Source organism: Pyrgilauda ruficollis, unplaced genomic scaffold (assembly GCF_017590135.1).
Source record: "Pyrgilauda ruficollis isolate IOZ18807 unplaced genomic scaffold, ASM1759013v1 scaffold57, whole genome shotgun sequence".
NCBI classification, from domain to species: Eukaryota; Metazoa; Chordata; class Aves; order Passeriformes; family Passeridae; genus Pyrgilauda; species Pyrgilauda ruficollis.
Genome location: NW_024527377.1, coordinates 7,197,608 through 7,214,225, shown reverse-complemented (window position 1 = coordinate 7,214,225; position 16,618 = coordinate 7,197,608). Strand labels below are relative to the sequence as shown.

Here is a 16,618-nt window from a genome sequence, read left to right as displayed (position 1 = left end):
CTGCAACCAGTTGTGTATTTAAAATTCACTGGGGGAACTGAAACCCAGATATATCTACACACATTCCTCTCCTAAGCCTTGCCTCCTTAGGAAAACATATTAAATTTAGTCTTATTCTTATCTGGAGAGGTGTTTGGCGAATGGTGCGCCTGAACACAAATCCTTGCACAGCCTCAGCTGGAAATAGAGCTTGGATCTGCCAATTCCCCATCAAATTCCCATCACTGCCACTTGCGGTGGGAGCAGAGCCCTAACATATGTTTGTGAATGTGAAAAACTGGAAAAACATTGACAGCTAGAGTTTAAATAGTTCAGGGAGGAGAGTCAGCAGTCCTATCTGGGACTGTGCACACAGCCAGGAGAGCATGTCACAGCCCAGCGCCTCTCCACCCCAACTCCACAAATTTAGAACCATCCTCAAAAATAGCCAGGGAACAACGTATAATTGGTTTCACAGACAACACATTCTCATGCTGTGATTTATTTCGTAACGTCTAGTGAGTGTCATCACGCCGCGCTCAGAGCCTCGGTGCTGGCATTCGGAGAGGACCCAGAGAATGAAAATTACCAGCTTCCCTGATGAATCACTGCTTTGAAAATTCACCCTTGTGAGAATCCTGTGACTATTTAGAAAAAAAAAAAAATAATGATGTTACAAGCACGTCTATCACTCATGTAATTATCCCTTTCTAGGTTTGATGTGGACAGGGCAGCATTCCTTAAAGCACCATAAACCGGCCAGGACCAATAATGGCTTTAGAAACCAAGTGGAGAAGTTCTCACAATTAAGGTGGGGAATGAGGACAGCTACAGACAGGCACATAAATACACAGAAAGGCAGCTCTGTGTGCACACTGTGGGTTCTGGGATTGAGACAACACCTCCTGCTCTGATCTTGGCTTGGATTAAAGGGCTTCCTGCAGCATGAGGGCTACAGGTGCCTTAGTGCTTCTCAGCCTGCTGCTGCTCTCTTTCTTCTCGGGTAAGTGATCTTTTCCCTAGCCTAGAAAGGAAAAACAAACACCAAAACCTCTCCTGACAACAAATTTTGGAGAGTCTTGATCACTGGTTGACAGGCTTGAAGATAAAGCCGAGCAAGTAAAAATATCTGCAGGACTTGCTCACTCATGACATATTTCCACTCCTTGTATGCCTCTGCAGTGGATAATGTAGTGGACGTGTCACTGGGAGACAGAGTGAGTACATTCCGAGTATTTCCTCAGCAAATATACCAAAGCAGAGTGTAATTATGAATTTTTGGTACAAGTGTTCACTGGAGAGTTTTGCTGAACCATTTAGAGAAGATACTCGCTCACCTCCAGGTCATCTGCTCTTGTTTTGAGCCTAAGCATCTTGGTATTTAGTGTTTTCCTTGGAGATGTGGAGACGTAATTAGATGAAAGTTTCAGCTTTCGTTGATGTTGCAGAGAAAAGCTTGAAAATTAAATTCAAATGTCCTCAAGGAGACAGAACAAAGAGGGCAAATTAAAAGGATCCAGCAACTATTTATCTGGAGATTTACACATCTCTGTGATCATGTGGGGAAGCTGAGTGATGATTTTTGAACCCATAGATCATGTCAGTGCTATCACTTGCTTGAGTCCAGCTGACCCAGCTCTGCAAGGTGTATGGCAACAGTTATTGAAGAATATGTGGAACACGAATTATTTATACTTGTTTTTCTGTGAATAATTTGAATAAAGAAGTCACTTGAGAAAATGGCAAGCTGTGCATGGAGAAGAGGTGAATTGCTTTGTACACATTATTCATTATGAAATATTCATCTGTCTCTAATTGAGTCTTAATTGGGACTGGGTTCCGTCAGAAGGCTGATTCTTCCTTCCAAGGCCAGGCAGAATAGCAGCAAACCCTGTGATCTCCTGTAAAATAAACAGATGTCAAGAGGCATCATCAAAAATTCTTCTGTAGCTGCATGTAATATTTATAAAAACTATTTAATGAGCTGTTTTGTAAATAATATGCAGATAGCCATACCAGCGCCTTCGACATTACAGCAGCCTAGCCAAACCTGAGGACAGGGTAAATGTGCCAGCACCAGGAAAAAACACCAAAGGACAACAGAAATAGCAAAAGAAGTAGGAAGGCTTGATGGATGAGGGTTGAGCTGACTGAGGGTTGGTGAGATTTCCACTGGGGAGGGATGAGTGTAGGACAAGGTCCTTCCACCTCCTGCCCAGAGCCAGCAGCAGCCCCACAGCTGGCAGTGACCTGCTGACCAGCAGGCACAGCCCCACCAAATGCTGGGCTTTTATCCCACTCTGCTGTGACCCAGATTCTGCAGATCTGCATTCAACCCACCCTGGAGTGTCAGGCTCCCCCTTAGAGACATGACAGGGTCGCCCCATTTCACAGCTCTGACTCAACCTACACTCCTGCCTGCCGGCTTTGCCGAGAAAAAACGTGAAGAGCATGGACTGATGAGCTCCAAGCCCAGAGCCTGAGGGGATTTTGGTGCTGGTTCTGACCAGTGCTGCCTGTTCTGCTCTCTGTCACCCCATGACATCTCTTTGTACCTCACCCTGTCCTGGGAGGGTGTCTGGGCTGTGCTGAGCATGGCTGGAACCCACCCACAGGATCTCCTGCTCCCCTCCTGTCAGCAGCACCAGCCACTGGCATTGTTCAGAGCTGCAGGAGCCTAAAAGCCTTAAAAGCCACCATGGGTTTCAAATCTCTGGGAGCACGGTTCCACATCTGATATGGCAGCTTGCTTCCCCAGGAGTGGCTGCCTTCCAGGAGATTGGCTTATGTGTCTGAGGTGTAGCTAGCAGCTGAATGAATGATTACATGGTATTTTAGTAGCATTTTTCAAAATAGGAAAATACTGCAAAGCAATTCAGATAATGTATTTCCTGCCCCCTCTTCCCCCGTGAGGGATGACGGAGTAGGAAAAACCTGGAGTGTGTTTCACTGTGGTTTGCATAAAAGGTTTGTGAATTTAACTCAGACTTTATCAGAAAGTAATGCTGACGTGTAAAACCTGTCTGGTTTTTATTTGCTTTTTTTTTTTTTCCCTTCTAGTTCCAGATGTAGCAGGTCAAGAGATTGAAGAGGTTAGTGCTGCTGTTTCTGCTTGCTGAATCTGCATTTAATAGAACCATGGAATCATTACTGTTGGAAAAGACCTCCAAGATCATCGAATCCAACCTTTGACTGATCACCACTTTGTCAACTAAACCATAGCACTGAGTGCCACATCCAGTCATGGCGTTTCACTTTGGAGGAATCTTTTTATAACCAAAATCTTGGTGCTGGGTAAACAGTTTTTAATGTCTGCTGGGAGCAGGTGGGTCCTTCCAAGTATTCCCAGTGCTGGGGAGTTCACTGCTACCCGGGGAATGTTGTGTGGCCACATTAGCAGGTAGAGCAGGGAAATAAATGGTTGATTTAGCAAATGCATATGCGCTGCACCACTTTTGACTTGGCTTCACTATCCAATCTTCTCGCGAAGCAAACAGATTACTGAGTGTCCTATTCCCCCAAATTTAGTTAATCCCTGGGATTTGTAGAGAGACAAAATACCTGTACACTTCCTGGGCATAACTTTTAATTCCCCAGGGAATTTCCGTATGGTTTCTCCCTCCTTCCTCTGGGAAAGCAGGAGCTTAGCAAGCACCAAACTGAGTGCAGGATTTCGCAAGACACCTGGAGTCATGCAGCAGGGAGGTAGCTCAGCTCCAAGTGCCTGACAGAGCATCCGTGCTGACTCTTCTCGTGCATGCCTAGGCTAATCTGCTCCTGTTGTTGGGAGATCAAGACTTCTCCCAGGTGACTACAATTTCCTTCCTCAAACGTGAGGCCAAAATTCCCCTGAAATGCTGCTTCTGTTCCTTTCTGAGAGGGCTTTTTCTGTCAGAAAACCAGCAGTGCCAGCACTTGTCAGAAAAAGCATTACATTAATGGCCTTGGATCCAGTTTGGATAGTGAAACAAAGAGTATGGAGGTCCTGAAAGAGTTTTTAAAAATTTTTATTATTATTCCTTGTGCAGATTTGTAGAGAGTTCATAAACAGAAGTGTGTACTGCACGAGGGAGTCCAACCCTCACTGCGGCACGGACGGCGTCACCTATGGGAACAAGTGTGCCTTCTGCAAGGCTGTGCTGTAAGTGACACTGGGGGCACTGAAATAGCAGGCTCTGCCTTCATTTCCATGCATCTAGTGGTGTTTTTCATGGAGGGGAAGCCCTGTATCCAGGCTGCTCCTCCTGTATGGACTGGCCTCTGAACCATGCCAAGCGGAATGTTTCCTCCTTGGAGCAGAGCTGTGTGCTATGAGTTAATTTTAATTCATTTCTGGGCGTTGCAGGCTGCTGGTTGCCATGCTGAGAGGCAGCACAGGGCCTGGGAAGCAAATGCATCCTGCCTGTACCTTCCACAAGCACTAAATTGATGCACAATTCCCACTATGTGCCACAGGCTGCAGCTCTCACTGCCCACACTCCTGGGTACTGAGAAGTGCTGGAGGAATGTGGGAGCTGAGCCATGCCAAGTTATTCCTGAAAAGTCTGAATGAACTTTGTGGAACAAGACACAAGATCTCAGAGGAAGAACAGGATGTCTCTCCTTTTCCTGAGCTCTGTCACTTTTTAAAGGAGATGTAATAGGAGCCATCCCTGACGGATGGATTGTGCTGGCAAAATGTTTTTGCCTTAGCAATCCTTACATTTAGTGTGCAGCCAAGGCTGTCTTATCGTGGGGCAAAACAGAAGAGAGCAATGAGGAGAGGAGAAAATGGCTGGGTGCTCCTTGTGAGGGACCAGGGAGATACACTGGCACCAGCCAGGCCTTTTGGGGTGGGTGAGCTCTATCCCACACTGCTGTGTCTGTCATTTGCTGCTTGCTCTAAGTCTCTCTCCCTCCTTTTACAGGAGAAGTGGAGGGAAAATAAGATTGAAGCACCTGGGGAAATGCTGAGTCCTCCCTGGACCGAGCAGCAGGAGCTGAGCCACCCTGGGCCGCGGACACGGGAGCAGCCCGTCCTCCCTCTGCTGTCTCTGCTCAATAAAATAACACTCAGCACCATCCTTTGGCTGGATTCTTTCTTCCATAAGACCCAGAAAAATGCTTTGATCCAGCCATGCTGGAGCCTGATGCGTGGCTTTGCTCTCCTGTGCTGTTGCATCACCTCCTCCTGGGAAGGAAGGCGATTCCCACGGCTCCGTGGGCTGTGTCCTCCTGCCCCAACCAGCCACAGCTCCTCTGTCCCGTCCTGCCTGCCAAATTGGCACATGCTGGGCAGCCAAAAACTGCTCCTGCTCGTGTGTTCCTGCCCGAGTCTGCCCATCCCAGGGGGTGGGTGACAGCAGGAGCCTCGGTTCCCTTCCCAGCCTCCATAGCCGTGTTCCTTCTCTCTCTGGGGTTATTGTGGGAGGGTGATGGGAGAGCTGATGAACAGCATGACTGCATATGCCTCATCTCCTTTGGAAAGCAGAGACAAGCAGGCTGAGGGTAGGGAATATTGCTCCATTTAAGCCTGCACCCAGAAGATGGCAGGTGGAGGCTGGTTTTAAACAGAAGCTGCAAGGCTTTTCTTCCCAAATCAGTCTTTTCCCTTCTTTTCTCTTACAGAACGCTTTGTCTTGAAAACTGTGAACCCACCAGTATTACTTTCCTGCTGCCAAGTGGCTTCTCATGCTAATAAAATTATATTTAGAAGAGAGCCAGATTGTATAAATTGTCAATAATTTAAAAAAGCAATTCCCTGGAGCAGAAGAGCTGTGGGCTTACTCTCCCCTTCTCTAGGATAAATTCTCTCTGAATTATACACAGACCTTGATTTTCTAGGCACACATGTTTGCATTTATTTACAATTTTTAATACACATAGACTTCATTCCTTTCTTCACTTTTCACACTGCTGCCCTCTCTCTTCTTCACTCTGGCTGACAAATCCCTCTTTGTGCAAACACAAGAAAAGTAATTTTACGGTCTCTCCCCTTTCACTGTGCAAAACTCTCACAGGGAAATACTTGTGGCATCCCCTTGTTAAAACATTGGCAGTAGATCAGTGGGACAGCAGCACCTTCATGTTAAACACTTAACTTTCAAAGGGAGCTTTAGATTTATCATGAGCCTCAGGGGTCAACATCTTTTGCAAGCACCTAAAAGCTGAGCACCTAAACCTCTGGACCTTGTTTGGACAGAGCTTGAGCATTTGCCTCCCATGCCACAATCCCAGCTTTGAACTCAACTGGGGCACAATGCCTAAAAAGAGAGGCCTCAGCAAGGTGCTCAGCACACCTAATACCAGCTTCTTCTCTGGTAATCCACATAACCTAGTTCTGGGAAATGCTTTGTCATTTGGTAACTTCCCAGGCAGGCAGCCAGTGGCTGAGCTGCACAGGCAAAGCTTTGTGTTGGAGCTGGTTTGGAGCTTCTCTTGGACCTGCAGCCTTTGATCCTGATGTTTTCCTCATCCCACACTACTGGATTCTTGCAAAATCTGCCACCTCTTCTTTGAAGCAGACCAACCCTCTCTGTGGCCCAGTTGTACAGGCTGGGCCCTTGTTTGGTTGTAAATTCAGATGTTATGTTACCAAACTCAACAGGACATCCAGAGTGTGGGCAGGATTGAGGGGAGCAGGAGGCACAAGTGGTCCTGAAGAACACCTTGGGAAAGTGCCTCTCCTTGCAATCCTCCAGCTTGGAGCAGGATGATCTCCACCTCTTCTACCACAGTTATCCTGTGATGGTCCTGTTACATTGTGTGGCACTGGAACAGCACCATGTTCAGAGGACAGGAGCAAAAAACTCCATTTTTAGGATGGAAAATGACATTTTAATGAGAAAAGGGCATCTTTAAGCCTGAGATGGCAATCAGTGCCTCCAAAATTCTCACAGCATATTGTCACTCTAATCCTTTTAGATCTGGAAGCTGAGATAACAAGAACAGATCAGAACAGAAGAGAAATTGCAGAAGTTCACTGTTTAATAATCAACATTTACTTTGTTTTTTTCAGAGAAAATAGTAAATAAAACACCTCCATGCCTCACAGACCCAACTACCATCTCTTCCACCTGTGCCAGGGAAGTGGAGAGTGGGAGTAATCTGCTTTGATGAAGTGACTTCTCTCACTTGGGGACACTTCCCAAAACGTTGACCCCAGGAGAGGCCAAGAGAGGCAGAGCTCCAGCCAAACCCACTGCAGTTGTGATCCATCCTTCCAGGGAATGCTTTGCTGGTGCCAGGGGTGCTCACTCTTGGGTTTTGAAAGCTGGATTCACCTTCCAAGTGGGGCTGATGGATCCCTGGGACAGGGCAGCAGTGGCCACAGGATGCCCAGCCTGAGCCCCCATCTGTGTCTGGCTGCCCCCCAGAAACACACATCAAAACAGAAATCAAACCTTCAGCCACTGTATTTCCTTGGTTTTCTTCTTACACCTTTGAAATTGTGTTGGGTTTGGGTTGTTTTGTTGGGGGTTTTTTTTGTGTTTTTGTTTTGGTTGTTTTTGACAGCTTTGGAAGGTGAGTGAGTCATGATACATTTGAGATCTCTCTTAGATAACATCTAAGATGAGCATCTCCACAGCTCTTCCTCTCTTGGGAGGAAGGGGCAGAGGCTGGGGTGGGAGCCACCCCTTGCAGTGGAATGAGGGCCAAGTTGTCCTCACACCTCACTCAGTGCCCTCACCAGCTAAAATAAAGCCAGAATGAATTCTGTGCATGGTCCCAGTGCAAGGAAGCCACTGCTCACAGCTGAGCACCCTCCCGTGACCAGGCCATGCCCATGGCAAAGGGAAGGATGTTATTTCCCTCTCACAGCTTCACTCTGCTGCTGGTGCAGCTGATCCTTTATTGTGTCCAGGCTCTTGGCCCATTTAATTTGTGAGCTCAACTTCCTCCTCCTCCTCCCCAGCACAGGCACGTGGCACTGTCACAACTCACTTGGATCCTTTGCCCTACTTTTTTCCCTTGACATTCACAGCGTTTGACAAGGCTTTTCAAGCTGCCATGGGATGATCCAAGGGTGGTGGTGCTGACTGCAGGGCTCCCACAACCCAGCTGGGGAGGAAGCTCTGGACTTGGTTATCATTCCGGTTCACCCTCTTTTCCCAAAGAGGAGCAGGCTGGATCAGCTTGGAAAGGACTTTGGTCCAGCCTCCTGCTCAGGGCAGGGTTAGTGCTGAGATCTTATCAGGTTGCTCAGGGCTTTACCCAGCTGAGAGCCCTCAAAGGTGGATGTGCAATCTCCTTGGGCTGTCTGTGCCAGGAGTGGGCTGTCACTATGGCAAAGAATTTATTCCTTGTGCATCCAATTTCAGCACCTTTTCTTTCAACTGTGTCATCTCCAAACCATGTACCACCATGAAGAGTCTGAATCCACCTGCTCAGGAACCTGCTTTTATACTGGTCATTGCTGTTATATCCCCCTGAAATCTTCTTCTCACCAGGCTGGGTGACCCCACCTCCCTCTGCCTCCTCTCACTGCGCAAATGCTCCAGCCCTCAACTCTCTTGAGTGATTTTTCACTTCAGTTTTCCAATGTCTGTCTTATTTTGGTGCAGGGCCCGAAACTGAATAGTAGAGGGGATCCTGAGCCATGGGGACAGGGAGAAGGATTGTTCAAGGAGCAGGTGGGAGAGCTGTAGGAGAGTTTCAGGGCACGGGTGAGATGTAGATGGTGACATTTGCAGGGAGCAGCACGAGGATGTCAGAGTGCATTGGGTCCCTCATGGATTAGAGAACAGCTGAGCCTGCCCTGGGGTGAAAGGGCTGCCAGATGTTGGGAATCAGCCAACAGCTCCCTCCATCCCTATCACACCTGAAGGGCTTAAATAGGAGCCCAGGGGAGGGATTTGTCTGTTTGCATGGACTACAGAGGAAAGAGAAGGTGAGGAGTTTGCTTAGTGGTGTGAGTGTTGGTGTTTGTTTTTTGGGAGCTGGTGGGGGTTTTGTGGGTTTGTTGCCTACTTTTGTGGGTGGGCTGTTTGTGGGTTTTTCCCCCCTGAAATAAACATTGTAGTTTAAGAGCTTCTTACAGGAGCAGCTGCAGTAATTGTGTGTGGTGTAGGTTTTCTCCAAAAATGCTGGAGAAAGCTTTGAAAATGTGGAAGACAAGGATTACCCCAATACAGAAAGGAAGAATGGGGGAGGAATAAGGTTTTACCCCTGTAGAAATGCAGGTGTCACAGGAAGAGCTGCTTGTCTCAAACCTCCAAAGGAGGTGGTGCTTCAAGCACATCTTTGCCTTTGTCACCCATGGGGCAATGAGGGACAAAGACTTCAAGAAGAAGGTAATTTCCTCAGGATTCTGGAGATAGCAGGGCTTTGGCACAGCTTCAATCAGCAGTTGAAGGATAAGGTCAAATCTGAGCTTCTGCAGGGGCTGAGGGATGCCCTTCACCCTTTGAAGCTAAAATTGCTCAATTAATTGTGAGTGAACAGAAGTGTTGCTGTCATGGCAGGGGCTGGCTCTGATGCTTCTGGCCTTCCCAAGGAGTGTTGTGTCTTTCTTTGGCAGGGCAATTTTGGGGAGCCACCTGTGATAAAGCCATCACTGCCTGGGAGCCGATGTAAACACATCCTCCGCTTCCAGACATGCCCTAAATCCTAGGAACAGTTACACCAGGCCAGCGGGGGCTCTGATTTTGTCTGATTGTGGTGGTGACCCATTAGAAAGGAGCCAGGGGAGGCTGCAGGAGGTCACCGGCGCCCTCCCCTGTCCCCCAGGATGCGCCGTTCCCGGGCATTGGGCTCCCTCTGGTGACCGCCGGGAACGGGCTCTGGTCCTGCTGGAGAGGCTCCTTTTGGAGAGGAGCCCAAAAGCCCGACCTTTAGGAGAAGGTCAGCCCCGTGAAAATGAGCAAAATGAAATTTTAGGGGTCCTAGGGCTCTGCTCGGGCAGGATCCATCACCTTCCATCAAGAAGCTCAGGCACAGAGCGCAGTCTCCTTCTTGTACGGGGTATAAGGGAATGACTTCCTTGGCCTGAGAGTACTCAGTCCTCCCTCTTCCCACAGGGCATGGCTCACCTCTCCTGCAGACCCCGGAGGATGAAGTCTGGGGACAGAAAAGTGCAGCTGGGGTGAGTTGGTTTCATATCTCTGTATTTGGGGAACGCTTTTTGGTTACTTTGCCAGGTACAAATATTGAGATTTAGCATCAGTGCTGGGACTCTGAGCTTGACACTTTTGCTGCACTTTTCACTGAGCTCATCTGAGGCTTGGACTCAGCCTCTGGGAAGGATTTCCCCCAAAAGAAAGGAGACACAGCCAGTGCCTGCTCCTGGATCCACCCGCTGTGGGACAGCACAGCCGCAGCATCCCTGGGACCCCTGCACCCCAGTGGGGTCTCAGGGGCCCTTCTGCTGCTGAGGCTGGGCTGCTGTTCCCTGCCGAGCCTCGGTGGCATTTCCAGGTCCTGCTAATCCCTTGGAATGGTCCAGGCCCGGGCAGGGTGCAGTACTGCCGGTGGACACTGGATGCTGCCACAGACCGGGTGCTTTTATCTTCAGTGTCGCTCTGGCACCAGGCTGTGATCCCTAAAATGTTGGGGGGTTTTTTTGTGGGTTTTTTGGTTTTTTTGGGGTTTTTTTTTTTTTTTTTTTCTCCTTGTAAAGCCCCAGCTCCTGGGCTGTGGTGATTATGTGAGACCTAAGCTTCTACCGCCTGAAATAGATCTATATTTCTATCTGTGTTCATATAGTTAAAGCTGAAATAGATGTATATTTGTATAAGCGTTTATATAGTTTAAGCTGAAATAGATATATGTTTGTATAACTGTTTATATAGTTTAAGCCCTTCTAATTTGAGGTCAAATGATGAGTCAAGATGTAGGCTGAGAAAACTCGGTGACAGAAAAGCAAACTTGTTTGAGAAATCAGCATGATGTTGTATGAGAGGGCGCAAACAGTTCCAGTGGACTAAACCCCAGCTGGATCAGCCCTGGGATGTGTACTGCAAATGTTGCCCTGGAGTCTGGCAGATGTCAGATATTAGGACAGCTCTGTGATCCTCCCTGCCAAGCTCAGATAAAAGCCCTTCTTTCTGCTTTCACAGGGCTCTTCTCCTTTAGCTGCTCCAGTTGTGCCAGGGTGTGCTGGTCAAACACTCAGCTTTGACCAGCCAAACCTCACCTCCCCTCAAAAGCAGCTCCAAGCTGCTGAGACAGGAGGGAGGACAAGGTGTAATTACAGATGAGCCTCAGCCCCTGCCCTCAGCAGATGGATAGTCCTTGGCTGATGGTGCTTTGCTTGTGAGAATGAAGTGAAAATGAAAAGCACTTGAGCATCCTGGCCGTGCCATGGCTTTGTTGCTCTGCGTGCTGGCAAGGTGATGGAGATACCAGAGCCATGCTTTGCCTGTAGGGATTTGTGTTTAAAATGAGGGAAAGTGCAGTTTAGGGACTGGTAAGGGGTCAGTGGGAGGGTGTCTGGGGTAAAGGAGCAGCCTTATGGTAAAGCTGTGCCAGCAAGGAGCAAAGCTGGGCTCTTGGGGCACTGGGAGGCTCTTTGTGCCCTCAGGGGCACTGCTGACCCCAAAGGGGCTTCTTGCATTTTCTGCGATGTGGGTTGGCCAAGGTGAGGGCACTCCACACCGAGCCTGGGCATCAGAATGAGCAAAAACTTTCCTTAAGATCAGTCTGAGTGGTTCTGTGTCTGCAGCTTTTCTCCAGCAATAGAAGGACCCTGACAGCAGGCACTGGATAGAAACAGAGGAGGGGAGCTGGGTGTCCAGGGCACTCTGCTGTGGGACTGGCTGTGGGTGTGGAGCTCTCAGCCTGGCCAGGGGCTGGGGGAAGGCAGCACCTGCAGATTCCCCTCCAGCCTTGCCCTGTTGCTTTTGGGGCACACCTGCGCTGCCTGGAAAAAACCCTGTTGTACCCACGCTTCGTTGTGACTTAGGGGAACAGCACTGATGCAGGGCTTGAGGAATGGTTTGGGTGAGCACACCTCCTGCCAGGTCCCTGTAGGGCTGCAGAGCTTTTGGCAGTGGCAGCAGGAGCACCCTGCCACGCTGTCCCTGCCAGGTGAGACCAGGTCACTCCGTGCTGTCTCCTGCCCCTGTGAAGCTGTCAACTCCTAATTGGTTCTGGCAGGAGCTTCAGCTGAAAAGCTCCTGTCTGGTTTCCTTCCAGACTTTAGAACAGTGCTTGTCCCATGCCTGTCCCAAAGCTTCTGCTCACCCTTGTCTCCTGCGAATGCAGGAGGGGGTGTAAAATTAATCTGATTCTTGTGAGAGATGGACCAGTGCTGAAAACTCTGTCCTTGAGTCTCCATCTGCCCTCCTTACTGCCTGAATAGTCAGTAAGTAATACTGACAACTTAGTAATTGTTGTTACTGCTCTCTGGCCTGATTCAGGTTTCTTTGGAGAAAATACTGTGACTTCCTTTCCTTCCCCAGTTTCTGGAACTGTGCCCTGTACTTGACTGAGTCAGTGGATCTGTCATTACCTGTGGTGCCTACATTTCCATTAAGGGATTTTATATGTTAATCTCACAAGATTTAGTGCTCATTTTGGGGTTTTCATCTTGCTGGCTGCCCATAACCTCTTAGTGTGAAGTGCTGGGTTAACTGCAGGGCCAGCAGAGATGCTGGCAGGCATTTCTCCCTAATTCATCCTTTTCCTTGATCCCAGCACCCAGCTGAGGCTCCTGGACCAGCAGGGAGCTGTGGAGCTCTCAGCACACCTTTCCAAGCATCAGAGGGCAATGAATATCTCTGCATCAGTGATCTGAGTTTAAAGACACACCTATTTTGTAGCATCTCTCAGTTTAAAACCAGGTGAACTGTCATAAACTTGGTCAGGGATTGTTGGGCTGAGTGAAGGACAAGCTATGAATTCATTTATCAGTGACAGCAGTGGCATCTCAGCTCCATAAAACTGAATGTTATGTGATTTACTACTTGCTGAACTATATCTACCCAAATTTTTTGAAAGAGGAAATGCACATACAAAACACAATATTTTGATCCTGTTTAAAGAAGTCAGAAATTTAAATGATTTACCTGCTTTCTTCCAGCAGCAGCTACTCACTAAATCCAAACCAAAATAGCTTAACAGCTTCTGAATGTGTTTATCTCAGCTAATTTACTCTTTGTGGGGTGGAGATATTGCCTAGGTGTAATTACAAACCCTCTGTATCTGAAGCTAAGAATTTCCTTCAAGTGGTAGACACAAATAATTTTGGTTTTAATTTAGTACCATTTATTATGGAAAAAGACTTTGCAACATACCTGTTCTGTCTAGTAACATCTGTAAGGGATTAATCAGATTAAAAAAAATCCCACATCACTTTATCATTTTCATCTCTGAGGCAGTTTAATACACTTAACTTTTCCAAAAATGTGCTCATTTTGGTCCTGATTCAAGAAATATCCATCATTAGGACAGCAGAGGGACCCAAAAGTGCATCAGTTGCAGTTTAAGTGTCTGCTTGAAATTCTGCTCATGTTCCTCCACTAAACTGATGCAGCTTTCACTGCTCACGAATGTCACATGCACCCCTGTATGTCATGAAATGTGAATCGAACATAGAAAATTGGATAAACAATCGTAAGTTTTGCCAAGTACAATTCTAGAGCCACCTCACCTTGCCCTAGGAACCAGGGTGTCTTAGAAAGTTTTACTAGAATTTGTTAAATTTACAATAGTCTTACTGGGTCACCATTAGTTTTTCAAGTATGACCCAAACTGGGGGGGAAACACCTGAGGGGTAAATTTGGGTGTTCACCAGTGGAGCTCTTGGCTTGAAGCTCATCCATCATGCACAAAGCTCCTCCAGCCCCTGAGTCATTCCCATGCCACAGCTCAGTGCCTGCCATGGAGCTGGAGCCCACTGGGCCAATGAAACAAGATTCAAAGATACAACACACCCAGTCCAAGGAACTTTTAAGAAGTGAGGGGAAAAAATGATAGAGCACTGGAAAAAACAAAGCTGGGAAGGAGGGTTTTACCCACAGTTTTACTACAAGAACATGCTCAGAAGCAGAACTGTTGAACGAGCTCAGTACTGACACCCCTTTTTTTTTTTTTTTTTTTTTTTTCCATCTGTGAATATTTTCCTCCAATGTGAAACAATTTAAGCAAGTTTATTGACCAGGCTGTGAACCATCATTCATGCCCAGCTGTCTGGCCCTCACTCTGTGCTCTGGGAGGAACGTGACAGATCCAGCTCAAAATCCAGGGGTTGATCTTGCAGCAAGTAGAACAGGCTGGAGAGGAAAAGCCCAATCAGATCTGGAGGTTGAGAGAATTGACTCAGGAATTTACAGTAAACTCTGACTTCTTTGATGCCCTGGTCCTGAGTTTGACCTGCTTTCCTCTCAGGAGCAGCACAAATTGTGAAGAACAAGGCTGCCACTGTTGAATACCAAATGCTTTAACACCGCAGATATTTAGCACTAAAAATCTGATGCAATCTTAGTGTTTCAAAACACCAAAGTCAAACTCTTCTGGGGTGTTGCAGGGAGAGGAGGGGACATCACTGAGCAGCAGTGACCATGCAGGCTCTGCTCCAGGTCGCCCAGTCCCCTTCCACACAGGAGCTGCAGCCAAACCTGGCCCCTGCTGTGATAAATGATAAAAGCTGCTCTTTTCTGATACATAAACACCTTGACAAATGGTGGGGTGTGAGCAGAGTGGGTGTGCAATTCCAACAAGGCAGTTTAAAGGAATGAAAAAGCAACGCAACAAAAACTTCCAGGGGGTGTTAATGATGCACTTTTTACTGTGCCCAGCACCCCAGTGCAGTGCTCTGAGCATTATGCAATTTGAGAACAATCTCCCTTTGACTCGTACCCATTCTCAACAGAAAATAAATTGGTGGGAAAACCATTTGCCAGGAGAGACACAGAAATTAATGGCATGGCATTGTATGTGACTGTGTGTGGCAAGGACACAGGCCAAGCTCGGCACGGACTCCTGAGAGCTAAATGAGCATCCAAGTGCCCAAAGCAGCATCAAAGGATCTCCAGAGATGAGCAAACTTCCTAAATAAGCATAAATAATGAAGCTCAGGGCTCCATGAGAAAGCTCATCAGTATATAAATAGTTCATTTTGAAGTTCTCTATTATAAAACACTATCAGAAAAGGGCTGATGCATGAATGAGATTGAGGCCCTGAGTGATTATCAGTGATCCAAAGGATAATGGGGGATGATAGATATGGGCTGGGAAATGCATGTCTAAAGTGGTGTGGTGCAGCAGATAAAACCAGGAGAGTCAAACTCAGCACTGTGAGCCCTCAGAGCTGTTTTTCAGCATTTTTAGGAAAACCTAACCATAGCTGTTCACCTGCCATCACGAGGCAGTTCTTGCTGAATCTTTGGGGCTGCTCTATCTAAAGCATGTCCTTGCAGAGCCCATTCAAAGCAGAGGTATCAGCACCAGCCCTGCTGACAAGATATTGCCAATATTGCTCACACAGGAAAGTTGTAATGCCTGCAAGATGTCCCTTGTCTTCTCCAGGATCGAGCAGTATTTTTATCATCTACTGCTGTTATTCTCTTCCTCAGCATTTTCTTTTCACTGAAATTGTTCTCTGTGAATCCCCCTCAGCCAAAGCACTTCACCAGGCACCCTTTGTTGTGTGCAGCAGTTGCTAATATCCACCAGTACCTGCCACAGCTGCTGTGGGACAACAGCGAAATGTGCAAGGATTCTGCCTCTTCATCCAGCATTTCTTGTTTTAAGCAGCTTTAATGAATCAGGAGAACTGTGTGCTTTTCTTTACCCTCTGAAATACAGTTTTTACCTGGCCTTTGTCTAATTGGGGGCAAGTATTCAGCACTTCTCACATCAGCCTTAAATACATCTGAACAGACAGAGTGGAAAATTGTCTTAAACCCTTTGGCATCCACTTGCTGTCAGTTGAATGTCAAGTCAGGAATAAAAATTGGCAACTATCTGTAGATTTCACAGTCATGCAGCAGGATTTGTGGGGCCAAATTTGCAGTTCAGTTGTCATTCCATGCACCTCCAGTGATGAGCATTCATGCCACAGCGAGGCATTGGAGTTGTCAGATATCCAGGGCTTACTGAAATAACTTCATTTTGAAATGGACTGTCTCTTCTGGTCTGAATAATCAGACAGAACAACATACAAAATGTTTGACGTGTACTGGGAACCTGAGACAGTCTCTGACACATGAAAATATTTGGAATAGTTCAGACTCCATTTAATGCTTCTCCAGAGTTTTGCAGAATGGTAAATTATGAGCTCTGTAATTAAGTTGTACGCTCCCTCTCTTTAATTATACTTTAATACTGTTTCTTTTAATAGAGATAGTGAAAGCCATTAATCAAATACTTCTCAGGCACCTCAATATCATCTAAAAGGAAACTAAATATTAGCAGGGAATAAACCTTTAAACTTTGCTGTTCATAGTTATTCTCCAGGCTTAACTACATTTTGGAAATACAAGTAGGTCAATTCTGCCTTCTCTATTGGAGAAACAAAAAATCAGCACAGGTGTTTTCCTCTGCATTTATGAGCAATAAATACATTGTTGTGGGGCTAAATTACCCATTTATCCTTGCAGTTACTGTGGAGTTTGGCACAGCCACATTTTGGGTATAGCCCAGAGCAGCCCTGCAGTGTAGGCAGGAGCTGCTCTGTGTGACCCACTCCCATCTTCCTGAGCACCTCCAATTCTGTTAT

At 47.1% G+C, this 16,618-nt stretch overlaps 1 protein-coding gene across 1 annotated transcript; it reads left to right on the top strand.

Annotated features, from left to right (window-relative positions):
* The first annotated feature begins 924 nt into the window (after positions 1-924).
* LOC121361445 (serine protease inhibitor Kazal-type 6-like) lies at positions 925-4,932 on the top strand. Its single transcript, XM_041482161.1, has 4 exons — positions 925-982; positions 3,040-3,071; positions 4,008-4,120; positions 4,887-4,932. Exons 1-4 carry the CDS (start codon positions 925-927, stop codon positions 4,930-4,932), a joined length of 249 nt encoding a protein of 82 aa, XP_041338095.1.
* The last annotated feature ends 11,686 nt before the right edge of the window (positions 4,933-16,618 follow it).

What these genes read in the sequence shown, in the direction of transcription:
- LOC121361445 (XM_041482161.1), top strand. Translation starts at nt 925, where the DNA reads ATGAGGGCTACAGGTGCCTTAGTGCTTCTCAGCCTGCTGCTGCTCTCT. An exon ending in GCTGCTCTCTTTCTTCTCGG is followed by an intron (nt 983 to 3,039) that starts GTAAGTGATCTT and finishes TTTCCCTTCTAG; the next exon opens with TTCCAGATGTAGCAGGTCAA. An exon ending in CAGGTCAAGAGATTGAAGAG is followed by an intron (nt 3,072 to 4,007) that starts GTTAGTGCTGCT and finishes TTCCTTGTGCAG; the next exon opens with ATTTGTAGAGAGTTCATAAA.